The sequence below is a fragment of the Nerophis ophidion genome, linkage group LG09 (genome assembly GCF_033978795.1).
Source record: "Nerophis ophidion isolate RoL-2023_Sa linkage group LG09, RoL_Noph_v1.0, whole genome shotgun sequence".
Taxonomy (NCBI): Eukaryota; Metazoa; Chordata; class Actinopteri; order Syngnathiformes; family Syngnathidae; genus Nerophis; species Nerophis ophidion.
The window spans coordinates 48,217,365-48,231,288 of NC_084619.1; the positions used below are offsets into that span (position 1 = coordinate 48,217,365).

General features: G+C 39.5%; 1 protein-coding gene across 1 annotated transcript in view; it reads right to left on the minus strand.

Moving 5' to 3' along the window:
* Window positions 1-725: 725 nt before the first annotated feature.
* Window positions 726-13,924, minus strand: part of edaradd (EDAR-associated death domain) — a 37,148-nt gene continuing 23,949 nt past the window's right edge. Inside the window, exons 5-6 of the mRNA XM_061911104.1 lie at window positions 13,668-13,716; window positions 726-6,865 (exon numbers count right to left, since the gene is read on the minus strand). Coding sequence (XP_061767088.1) covers window positions 6,474-6,865; window positions 13,668-13,716 — 441 coding nt within the window. The 3' untranslated portion in view covers window positions 726-6,473. The remainder of the gene's footprint in view (window positions 6,866-13,667; window positions 13,717-13,924) is intronic.

Here is a 13,924-nt window from a genome sequence, read left to right on the forward strand (position 1 = left end):
TGATGATCCTGCAGCCAGCACCACATGGCACTGTCGGAGGTGCGTCAGGCAGTAATGCCCTGCAAGTGTTGACTTGTGCTTACATCTATCTTAACTGGCTTTCCAGTGACTACTGTGAACAGAGCAGTTGGCATCCAGGAAAAGACTGGTGGGCTGCCAGGGAAGACTGGCTGGCAATGATTAGTCAATGATTATGGCACAGAACTTCTGCTAGAAGTCCCGCCTCTAACATAAATATCGCGCCCTGATTGGTTGCCGGTTTCATGCTAACTTACGTGTGATTGGCTGTCCCCGCTGTCACTCCTTCTGCTTGTAAAAGCTAGCCTACATGCTATTTCCTAGCGAGCGGACAAGAGGCGGTGCAACTGTCAGTGTAAGTTGTCAACATGTTCGGCATTTGTTGTTCATGGCACACGGTAACTAGATGGATTTTAATATCAGTGCTTTGATTTACATTGTGTTTGTGTCTGTTTGCGTGCGTGTGTGCTGTAGGTTTTGAAGGATGTCAATGAAAAGAAAACTGGATATAAAAGACTTATTTAGGAGTCAAACTGTAAGTTACTTCAAGGGTGAATAGAGGCTCAACAATATTAAATAATTAAACAATATATCACTCCAGTCACGCCCCTTAGAGTGCAATAATGAGCATATACCATGGACTGGAGTGATATATTGCTTTTATAAAACAGTTACCAATAAAGGCATTATGAAATAGGAATACTCAATCAATTCAATGTAGTTTTATTCAACCAGAAATACATAACATCCAATAAAATAGCCTCACTGTGGAAAAAATAGTCCCACCTATCCAGACGTTAGTTCCAAATTAGCACTGCATCTCGTCTTTTCCTCCGCTTTTTTTCAGGTGAAAGTCAATGCTCAGTCCCCTCTACCATTGTTAACCCTCCCCGGAGGTGAAAGTTAACCTTCAACATGTGAATTCAACTACTTTAGTCTCCGTTTTTTAACATCGTAAAAACATCAGCTGTCTTTTACTACGGACTGCAACAGTCCGTTGTCATGCATATGTGACAACAACTTCCATTCATACCAGTCATGCGTGCCTGAGGCGGAGTGATAGCCTACGCTGTGATAAGGCTTTAGAATATTTAAACCACAGTTAACAGCCAATCAGATCGCCTGATTTCACCTTTCCGTTTTATTTTTTAAATTCTTTTTAGTTTCATGTATTTGTGTAGAAGTGAGCAAGTTTGAAAATACCAATGAACAAAACTTTGTGGTGGAAATACAATAAAACCTCACTAAATGATCATGTGATTTTACAATTATAAAATATAATTAATTATTATTAAGTAATATTCATATTTAGTAAAAGCCTTTTTGCTCAGGCAGTAAGTGTACCATCAAGCTCTATGGTCATTGTCCTTAATGTATCTGTTATGCATCAACATATTTTTTTGTAAGGTGACAGACAGCAGAGAGGCTGGAGGAGATAGAGGAGGAGAGGCTGGAGATTATTACAGTTCATTTATGTTTATTTACTATGTTGTATTGCATTAATGTATTTCTGATGTTGTTGATGGATAGTAGGGTATGTTAATTGACAGTATGATGCACAGTTGCACTACATCCCTACACTAAAGAGTAAAGATGAGAACTCTTCCAAGTTGTCTCCTTTGCTTTCATTTTAGTTGCTTTACCCTTTAACATCTGCATGACGTGAAATTATGATTGCTAATGTAAAAAAAAACAAAAAGTAACCTTTCAGATTGCTGCCTTTGAGCACTTTTGTGTCCCCACCAATCTCAAAATCAAACCTACTCCCTTGGTTGCGTCTAACTGAGTATTACCGGGGGTGGTTGAGGGAGCGTGTTGAGTGAGAGGCGGAAGTCCAGGAAGGGCCAGGAAAGCTCGGAGGTCCATGGGCAGGGCATGGGGTCAAGGGCAGGAGCGAGGCGTCTCTAATCTCCAAAAAAATATATATCCAGCATTCCTATATACAGTATTTATATATTTGTGCAAGTCTGCCACAAATATGGATTTAGTGCTTCCAATTCCGTCACTCAATGTCAAATGCTAATGAACGTGTGGCAGTGAAGTATAAGTGCAGGTGTGGCATAACTCCGCTTCACAACGCACCTCATACGCACCTGCTTTGCCAGAGAATAAGACGTACAGTAACAGAAATGATCTGTGATGCAATTTAGCGACTTTGTCGCTATATTTAGCGGGTAGAGGTATTAATTAAAAGTGAAAGAGAGGGGTGTCTTTATTTGCGGGAGTTAGAGTAGAGATCCGCCACCACAAGCCCAGAGAGTGGGCATTACCACAACGTGCAGAAAAGCTCCAGAAGCATGCAATCCTGCTTTTATCACTTCCATAAGTGCCAAGAAAACACAGCATAGAGCAGCGGTTCTTAACCTGGGTTCGATCGAACCCTAGGGGTTCAGTGAGTCAACCTCAGTGGTTCGGCGGAGGTCAAAACACACTGAACTCATCGTGTAAATACAAACTTCTCCCCATCGGCGTATTACGGATACGACAACAGCTGACTGATTTGCAGGTGTGTAATTTGTTTTGAGTTGGTTTTGTTGTTTGAACAAGGTGATGTTCATGCATGATTAATTTTGTGCACCGGTAAAAAAAAAACATGGTAAAACATTAGTATGGGAAGAATATTCACCATTAATTAGTTGCTTATTAACATGCAAATTAGTAACATATTGGCTCTTAACTAGTCATCAATAAAGGGGAACATTATCACCAGACCTATGCAAGCGTCAATATATACCTTGATGTTGCAGAAAAAAGACCATATATTAACCGATTTCCGAACTCTAAATGGGTGAATTTTGGCGAATTAAACGCCTTTCTGTTTAAACTTCTTGGAGCAATGACGTCAGTACGTGACGTTGCCTAGGTAAGAAAGCCGCCATTTTCATTTCCTCAAACACATTACAAACACCAGGTCTCAGCTCTGTTAGTTTCCGTTTTTTCAAATATTTTTTGGAACCTTGGAGACATCATGCCTCGTCGGTGTGTTGTCGGAGGGTGTAACAACACTAACAGGGAGGGATTCAAGTTGCACCACTGGCCCAAAGATGCGAAAGTGGCAAGATATCTGCCGCCAGACCCCCATTGAATGTGCCAGAGTGTCCGCACAATTTACCGGCGGTGCTAAGGCAGACATGGCACAGAGATGTATGGATAACCTGCAGATGCATTTGCAACGATAAAGTCAACAAAATCACAAAGGTGAGTTTCGTTGATGTTGTTGACTTATGTGCTAATCAGACATATTTGGTCGCGGCGTGACTGCCAGCTAATCGATGCTAACATGCTATTTAGGCTAGCTGTAAATACATTTGAAACTATATTACGTTTCCTTCCACTCACATTTAATATGAAAAAAACACTTACTAATGGACGGATTTAAGTTGCTCCAGTGTCACAAAATGCGAAAGTCCTGATCGTTTCGTCGCAGCTAATCGGCCATGCCATGCTGATTGGCCATGCAATGGCCGAATAGCGTCAATAGCTAATAGCTCAATAGCTTCAGTTTCGTCTTCAATACTTTCATACTCCAACCATCCGTTTCAATACATGCGTAATCTGTTGAATCGCTTAAACCGCTGAAATCAGAGTCTGAATCCGAGCTAATGTCGCTATATCTTGCTGTGCTATTCGCCATTGTTTGTTTGTATTGGCAGCACTGTAGGACTTTACAGGAAAATGGACAGTGTCTTCGAAGATAGCGAAAATAAGGCACTTTAAAGCTTTTTTTAGAGATATTCCGGGACCGGTAAAATTTTGAAAAAAAAATTCAAAAAATACAACAAGGCACTGGGAACTGATTTTTATTGTTTTTAACCCTTTTGAAATTGTGATAATGTTCCCCTTCAAGTACTTATTAATGCCTTATTCGGCATTATAACCCTAACCCTCTAACCCTAACCAAATAACTAAATGAGGTCTTTATTACTTAGAGTATGTTCCCATAGTGTCCAAATAACTCTAAATTAAGTATTTCTTAGAATAAGTTCCCCGTACTGAAGTGTTACCAAAAACATATAACTTTGTCTTGAATTCGAACATTTTTTATTTTTATTTTTCACTAAAGAAGGGTTCGGTGAATGCGCATATGAAACTGGTGGGGTTCGGTACCTCCAACAAGCTTAAGAACCACTGGCTTAGAGACACTTTTGCGTCGTTTGGCAACACTTTGAACACTACTGCTTCAATTATTTCACTAGAAAGGCAAAGTTTTGCCTGGTGGCGAATTGCTCAACGCAGCTCTGTTTTTTATGGCACATTTTAGAAATAAAATAAACAAAAACAAAAAAAGACCATCATAACAGAAACATTGAGCAAAAATTAATAATGTAATGAAAAAATGCTATAATACTAAAAACCCAAAGATTGGTATTTAAATATATGTTTTAGCCTTTTTATTAGTCTATTTCATTACAAATGACATAATGACATCACACTACCACAATATTAAATCAATATTAAGAACAATATTGTTTGTTTTATATTATTGAAAGGTCCACACCGCTGCTACTTTTTTTTTAGAATGTGAAGTAGTTGACAATTGTTGTTATTTATGAGCATATTTATTCGCACATTATTGTTTGTTTAAAACACTGCCGTCCTTTTTAGAATGCAGTGTCGTTTGTTGTGAAATACCGGAAGGTCATAGAACACTGCTGTTCTTTTTAGAATATATAGTTACAAAATTACCCAATCCTGATCGTGGGATCAGGTCGGCGCCGATATTTCCTTTTATAACTGATGGGTCGACAATGTATCCATCATATGCAACATCCAATAAATGTGGCAAAACATGCATGTGATTACTTGAGCATTATTTGTTTTGAAGTTTATTTCTGGTCTCGTCACCCTCCATCCTGAGGGCAGGAGGGCAACACGGCAGAGCGGCTGGATCAAAAGAGACGTTAGAGACACTTTGCTGAACAAAAAGTTGCTATATTACAAGCGAGTGTCATTATTCAGGTCTGCAGTACCTGGAGGAACTCTGAAGCCAAACCATCTGTTTTTGTATTGCTCCTTCCTGCCTCTGGGTATGTGAGCTAAGTCAGGAGAGCACATCCTGACCATAAAAGGAGATATTTGTGTGTAAGTGTCTGGAAAACAACTATTTTAAGTCATAACTTAAATGTTGGCGTTGAGCTCCACATGTAGTCTATTCTCAAGGATATGGTTATCACTTTTGCATTACGAAATTCCTATTAAAGCCTCTTTTTCTACGAGAAGTGATCCAATCCACCTGCAAATATCATACTAAGGGCATACTTGCCAACCTTGAGACCTCTAAATTCGGGAGATGGTGGGGGTTGAGGTGGCCGGGGGGGGGGGGGTTTGGTGGTAGCGGGGGTGTATATTGTAGCGTCCCGGAAGAGTCAGTGCTGCAAGGGGTTCTGGGTATTTGTTCTATTGTGTTTATGTTGTGTTACGGTGCGGAGGTTCTCCCGAAATATTTTTGTCATTCTTGTTTGGTGTTGGTTGACAGTATGGCACATATTTGTAACAGTGTTAAAGTTGTGCCGTGGCGAAGTTGGTAGAGTGGCTGTGCCAGTAATCTGAGGGTTACTGGTTCAATCCCCACCTTCTACCATCCTAGTCACGTCCGCTGTGTCCTTGGGCAAGCCACTTTACCCTTGCTCTTGATGGGTCCTGGTGAGCGCCTTGCATGGCAGCTCCCGCCGTCACTGTGTGAATGTGTGTGTGAATGGGCGAATGTGAAAATATTGTCAAAGCGCTTTGGGCTCCTTAAAAAGGGGTAGAAAAGCGCTATAAAACTACAACCCATTTACCATTTGTTTTACGGTCACCCTCAGTGTGACCTGTATGGCTGTAGATCAAGTACGCCTTGCATTTACTTACGTGTGTGTGTAAAAGCCGCATATATTATATGACTTTGTCAAAACGCTGTTTGTATGGAGGAAAACAGACATGATGACATATTGTAGAGGACGTTAAAGGCAGTTTCTTTAAGGCCCGCCCTAACTATTGGAAATCGGGAGAAATTCGGGAGAATGGCTGCCCCGGGAGATTTTTGGGAGGGGCACTGAAAAATTAGGAGGGTTGGCAAGTATGCTTTAAGTCATAACTTAAATGTTGGCATTGAGCTACACAGGTAGTCTATTCTCAAGGATATGGTTATCACCTTTGCACTACAAAGTCCCTATTAAATCTTCTTTTCCTACGAGAAGTGATCCAATCCACCTACTAATGTCAAACTAAGGGGCCTTATCTCATTATATGCTCAAACTGAAATACCACTGTTAACTTAAACTTGGTGGTTTGCCTTCTCCAAAATATGATGAGTTAACTAATTCACTTCAGTTTCACTGACAAAGTAATCACACCAAACTCAAGTACCTTAATTTTTAGTGTGGATCATAACGTTGACTAGAGATAAGGGAGACCAATGAAGCGGAGTCTTGTATCTTCCACAGAAGATGTTTGAGTTGTTGGATGTGTGTTGGTTAGTTGGCATGTTGCCAGCGTGACGGCCAAACGCTCTCCATCCAGCTCTGCAACAATCGCAGCACGTCGATGCGCTTATAAATGCGGCACAGTTCTGTGAGCTCTGCCACAGGTTTCTGGTTGTACCGTAGGAGGAACTCCTGGGTGGGGCTGTGGGACAGAGAACCTTGTGTCCGGTGCTCTAGCAGGGCAAGTTCATCGTAGCTCATCCCCCAACGACTCGCAAAGTTCTTCCAGTTTTTCACGGTGCAGTGATACGGATCCAGTTTCAGCCTCAGTATGTCCAGAATATCTTTGTCATTCATGAGGTCGCTGATCTTCGGAGGAGGCGCAGGCTGGCAGCACTTCTCACAGGCGTTGTTCAACTGGAATTGTCCTTTTATGGCATCGTCTTGTCAGCGCAGACATGCAAAAGAAGACATAATGAACTCAGGTGAAGGAAAAACACACAATGATCAAATTAATATTTGACTCAGACTGAATCCATACGAACACCGTTTTTAATATTACATATTTTTCTTTGGTCATATGGCACAGGATAGACGGGCAAACTCTTAGCTGTCTACCTGCACCTCCTTTGAGAACAAAAATGTACAGATTCTGGGAGGACGGATGCTACGAAAGAGGAGTGAGGGAAGCTATCTATGTCAAAGTTGAAAAACCCTCTCTGAACAGAGGACGTGGTCTGCGAGCGACACCACCTGTCTCGCAGGTGGTATCACAACACTGTCCTTTCAACTATTCCTAAAAGGCTCTGCAATTTAGCCTCCAACAAATAACAGGAGTTAGAAACACTCTGGCCACCAGAATGCCATTTGTGCCATTTGTTTACAACTGAATGGAATGCTTTTGTGGGGGATTCCGACTATTTTGGACGATCAACAACAATCGTTCTGCCACACAATACCTTAATGCTAACAGGGGGAATTTACACTTCAACAATTGTCGTTGGCTTTGAAAGTTAGAATTGATGGTTTGCATCGAAACAGCGTTTTTTTCTCACATTGATAGGGTGTAAGCATCCTTGCCCAGGCACACCCAACTAGTTTTTGGAGGATAAATATTTGGGGTTTTGGCACTAGCAGCTGGACTATATCTGACCAATCTAAGTCTATGAGCACAAACTGATGAAGCCTAGTCGGATGAGAGGCAAAATGTCTTATAAGAGAAACCAAGCAGTCCAGTTGCGATTGATTGAATGCCCTGAGACGTATTTTTCTTTGTGTTGTGTTTGGCCTCTTGTCCACACGCAGATGCAGGTGTTTGTCCTTTAAAACAGAGCTTCAGCTTTTCTGTATGTATTTAAACATGATTTAACAACAGAAGACAAGTACTAGAGATGCACGGTGTGCGGTCTCATCCGCGGAGTCCGCGGGTAAACCGCGGGTCGAGCGGTTGACATGACGAAAAAATAGATTTTAATTAGATTCGGGCGGGTGGCGGTTGAACCATCCGGAGACATTTGACGTACATGGTTCTGGGAACGGTATCCTTTGCCATTCAAAGAGCCATTTAAGACCCGTGTCACAAGGCGAAGGAGTCAATAGGAGACGCTATTATTCTCTTGAATGACTGCCGGCAGTCACCCATATATTAAATATTAGTGCGTGTTATGAAGCCATTGGCTTTGTCGCCTTCTACGTCATACACGATCTGCTTGTCAGTCCAGCATCATGATGTGTGTGGCTTCCGCGGCAACACGCACACGACTGCAAGGCATACTGGGTGACACAGAGTACACTAATGGTTGTGATATAAACAATTTTAACACTCTTAGTAATACGCGCCACGCTTTGAAGCCACACCAATTAAGAACGACAAACACACTTCGGTAGAACATCCTCACAGTAACACAACATAAATTCAGGGGTGTCATGAATACAAAGGATTATGGGTATTAGTTGTGTTGCGTTTATGTTGTGTTACTGCGAGGATTGTCTCCCGAAATGTGTTTGTCAATCTTGTATTGTGTGGCTTCATAGCGTGGCGCATATTAGTAAGTGTTAAAGTTGTTTATATCACAACCATCAGTGTACTCTGTATCACCCAGTATGCCTTTCAATCTCATACGTGTGATTGTGGAAGCTGCACACAATATGTTGCTGGACCAACAATCGGTTCGTACATGTTGTTGAAGGTGTCAAAGGCAATGGCTTCACAGCACGCCCACATTCTTGTCATCAAGATGAACGCTATTGAATAGTCGCGAGAACGTTAGCGGCTCCAATTGACTACATTACTCTGTGAAACAAGTTTAAATAGCTCTGAGTGGTAAAGGTGGCCAACCTCTGATGTAATTCAGCGGGCGGTTGGCGGGCGGGTACGGTCCCGATAAAAAGTTGTTTCGGGTGGACGGCGGGTGGATGACGATTTTGGTGATGCGGATGATATAATAGCCTATCCGCGCATATCTAACAAGTACCGTATTTTTCGGATTATAAGTCGCAGTTTTTTTCAGTTTGGCCGGGGGTGCAACATATACTTCGGAGTGACTTATGTGTGAAATTATTAACACATTACCGTAAAATATCAAATAATATTATTTATCTCATTCGCAGAAGAGACAAAGAAAATGTCAGCAATCGTCACACACACGTCAACCAATAAGAATTCGGCGGGGGAGGGTCATAGCAGAAGTGCATAGTGGGTCATGGGATGCTAACTGCTATATGCTATATGCTACTGCCGTAGCTATTCAAATGGATCATTTCAACGTTAACGTAACTTATAAAAACTGAGAAGGGCTGAACAAAAATTAGACCGAAAAGGAAATCATGTACTGCAGATTACAAGTTGGACGTAGTGAAATATGCAGCAGAAAACGACAAGAGGAAGCGGCGCATACCTTTGGGGTTGGCAGAGTTGTTTAGAAGCGACATCGAGGAAGAAGATTTCATCAGATTTATCGATTAGGAGTGACAGATCTTTTGGTAAATGTATAGCATGTTCTATATGTTATAGTTATTTGAATGACTCTTACCATAATATGTTACGTTAACATACCAGGCACCTTCTCAGTTGGTTTTTTATGTGTCATATAACGTACACTTATTCAGCCTGTTGTTCACTATTCTTCATTTATTTTAAATTGCCTTTCAAATGTCTATTCTTGGTGTTGGATTTTATCAAATAAATTTCCCCCAAAAATGCGACGTATACTCCAGGGCGATTTATAATCCGAAAAATACGGTAATGAAGTTCTTGAAACTTAGACTTAATTTTTGTGTGGTGGTAGACTCATACAGTAACTAAGAGGGTCCCGATCCAATATTGATGAGATATTGGTTCCATATCAACAAAAAAAAAAGTTTGTTTGATGTATGATTATTAGGGCTGTCAACGTTAACGCAGTAATAAAGCGTGAACTAAATTTAAATAATGGTACTAATTCTTTAAAAAGGCGATTAAAGGACACGCGTCATTTTTGACCCTCAGGCCAAGCCGTAGCGTGGGAAACTTGGCTGCAGTACACTTGTTTCTGATGAGCCACAAGCAAAAACAAATTGATAAAGAATAGGGCACATAATGGAAATATCAGCTTTAAAGCCATAGTAAGTTGTTCTTGACAAGAAAGGACAATTTTTTGCCGCCGGATGACATCGGTGCAGGAAATGCCTGCTGCGCGTATTGTTCATTGGTGGGTGGTGCTTTACTTCTGTGTTCAAATTATGGTTAAAGTGCAGTGATAAAATAACATTTTGATTATTACTGTGACTGATTTAGTAAGTAAGATGACATAAAAGCCCAACAGAAATTAAAGACATTAAGCAAGAAGTTGAAAGGGGACTTTTATTGCAAACAGTCAATCCGACATCAAAACATGTCAAGACACTTTCTCAAAGCAATCACACACTTTTACGGCTTCAAAATAAATGCACAGTATAACCTATTTGTGTGTAGCCGAAATAGGAATACTAGTCTTTCTTTACCAGATACACAAAAAGGTTATTATATTATATATTATATCATAGTCATACTTCAGATTTGAGGGAGGCTGGAAATCTTAATATAGTAAATATATATTTTTGAGTTCCAGTAAAACAATTAAGATTTGTTTCAACTGACTGAATATATGACAATAGTTTAATCTCTCTACTATATTACATCTCTGATCGCCAAAAACACTTTGAAAAACAACATTAAGTAATGCTATAAATAACTTTAAGGTATTGGTACCCGATTATTGCTGAGGTTTTTGAAAGGCCTCTGAGTGAGCGGACTGACTGATGGAGAGGAGTGTCCCGATACAAATACTCATCTTGGTATCGATACTATCAATATTTAAATCAAACCGCCCACCCCTAATATTATCGTATCGAAAGTGAAAAAGCTTTATCGGGACACCTCCAATTATAAAAAAAAAAACTTTGGTAATAAAACATGTCTTAGGTTTGTGGAAATAAACGCTGATTAAGATATGATAAAAGATAATGTGCACGTCGTTGTGCAGGACACGCTGTATAATATATCACTACTTTGATAAACAAAGGTCTACGTTGGTTACTTTTTTAGGTATAAATCGAAGCAGAAACCATCCATTTGCAATTACCTTGGCTTGAACATTTATGACTTTGTCCAGATATTTAAAGGATAACTGCACTTTTTTGGGAATTTTGCCTATCGTTCACAATCATTAGGAAAGACATGACATGGATGTTATTTATTATTTTTTTGCATTCTAAGTACTAATTACAAACCCTATTTCCATATGAGTTGTGAAATTGTGTTAGATGTAAATATAAACGGAATACAATGATTTGCAAATTATTTTCAACCCATATTCAGTTAAACATGCTACAAAGACTTGATGTTCAAACTGATAAACATTTTTCTTTTTTTTTGCAAATAATCATTAACTTTAGAATTTGATGCCAGCAACACGTGACAAATAAGTTGGGAAAGGTGGCAATAAATACTGATAAAGTTGAGGAATGCTCATCAAACAATTATTTGGAACATCCCACATGTGTGTAGGCTAATTGGGAGCAGGTGGATGCCATGATTGGGTAACTTACACATCTGTGAAGGCACCATTAATGCTGAAAAGTACATACAGGTTTTGGAACAACATATGCTGTCATCAAAACGCCGTCTTTTTCATGGACACCCCTGCTTATTTCAGCAAGACAATGCCTAGCCACATTCAGCCCATGTTACAACGGCGTGGCTTCGTAAAAAAAGAGTGCGGGCACTTTCCAGGCCCGCCTGCCGTACAGACCTAACATCGAAAATGTGAGGCGCATTATTAAGTGTAAAATACGACAGCGGAGACTGTTGAACGACTGAAGCTCTACATAAAACAAGAAAGGGTAAGAATTCCACTTTCAAAGCTTCAACAATCAGTTTCCTCAGTTCCCAAACGTTTATTGAGTGTTGTTAAAGAAAAGGTGATGTAACACAGTGGTGAACATGCCCTTTCCCAACTACTTTGGCACGTGTTGCAGCCATGAAATTCTAAGTTAATTATTATTTGCAAAAAAAAAAAAAAGAAGTTTATGAGTTTGAACATCAAATATCTTGTCTTTGTAGTGCATTCAATTAAATATGGGTTGAAAAGGATTTGCAAATCATTGTATTCCATTTATATTTACATCTAACACAATTTCCCAATTCAGGGTTTGTACAATCAAAAGTCCGCTTACAATGGAGCCTGTGGGAAGCGTGAAAATCCGCCTAAAATGCCATTAAAAAACATCCAAACACATCTATTAGTTTTTTATTTACATTATGTAAGTATACATGTAATGTTGTGATGGGCACATTTGTAATAACATTTAATATTTACAGAGTTTGATGATTTTAATTAAAAAAATGCATCACAACGTTTGCTTTTTTTCCATCACTGATTACTACTCACAGCAGACTTTATGAAAGCCAACAAACATAATAAACCATCACTTACTGTACAATATCTGCTGTCAGTAAGCCGACTGCTAGGATGTTCATAGGTGAAGAATTTAGGTGAAGAATGTCTCATAATTTCATTGATTGACGGGGTGGGGGCTTTGGGGGACCAAAAGTCTTTTTGTGTCGTCCTGGCCATTTACGGGTTCCAAATGGCTGTCAAAGTGTACCAATTTGTCGGAATACCTACTCAGACGTCTCATGTCCAGGTGAGATGCATGATTTATGATATAGAATAAACTTACAGGGAGCAAGGAAGCGAGAAAACAGCACACCACTCAATGATGTAAACACGCGAGTGAGCACGGCGCCGCTATAAATAATTTGTCTGCGTTAGCGCTTAGAAAAACAATGTCACTAATACTAAGTTAATATTCAAGTCACGAAATGTAAGTTAATGGTTATTTATTGGATTTTATGGGCGGAATACTTGAGCTCCCGTTGGGGTCAGCTGTAAACGGACTCTTATTTACGTTTATTTAATATTTAGAATACACACAAAAAAAAATCCATCCGTCGTCATGCGTTTCATAATGATTGTGAACGAGAGGCAAAATTCCAAAACAAGAGCAGTTTCCCTAGAAGGACAACAAATGATTATTAAGGATTTTCAGCCTATTGTGTTTCATGTGATATGGTGTATGATTCTGAAGTGTTAAACTGTAGTGCCTGCTAGTTCATTTAGTGACCCATTTAAAAGAGAAGAGCTGGCGAGTGCGTCAGCTGCATTGAAGTTTGTCTTGTAAATCAGGGCTGCCTGTTAAAACCAAAATTTATATCGCGATAGACACGTTATCTATCTGTAGCAATAAAAAAAAAAACACGTTCAATAATTTTTTTTTTTTTTTCTGAAGAAACCGTAAGTGCGAAGCAAGGTTGATTGCACGAACAAAGGCGTTCGCGTTCTGGTAATTGAGCAATGCGGGATGTGATCAGTGACACGCTAATAGCCAATCAGGTAACAGTATCCACTATCACGTTTGGTTGCACCATTTTCACACTTTGCAGTATTTTCTTACACTTTATAAGCATTTTTTACATATCCCTTATTTTTGCACCTTAATTTTAAGTGGTAATTGTTAAGTGTTGAATAAGATTTTACAATGTTCTTTACATTGATTTTTTTTCCCATGCTTGTGTTGACATTTCCTTTCCTTTCTGGCTTGATAGCTGAGGGGATCATTCACTAGTAAATACATCTATTTTGTGTACACAAAATATTATTTGTTGTCTAAAGTTTATGTTTATCTTTCTGAGTAGCTTGGCTGCTAGCATCATAAATAACATACCTGATGAAGTCAATGCTGGACAGGAGCATTCTTCAACATTTTTGACTGGCTGTAACACAGAAAACACAAATAAATAGATTTTATAGAAATTACATACATTTATTATTCACAATTGATCCAACCAACATCGATCGTTTAAGGATATGCATGATAGTTTAACTAAAACAACGTCCTAATGACAGTCACTTTTACAGTATCAAAATAATGCCCTGATCTTATAATTTCATTACAAAAAATGAACATGATGTTGAATGCAT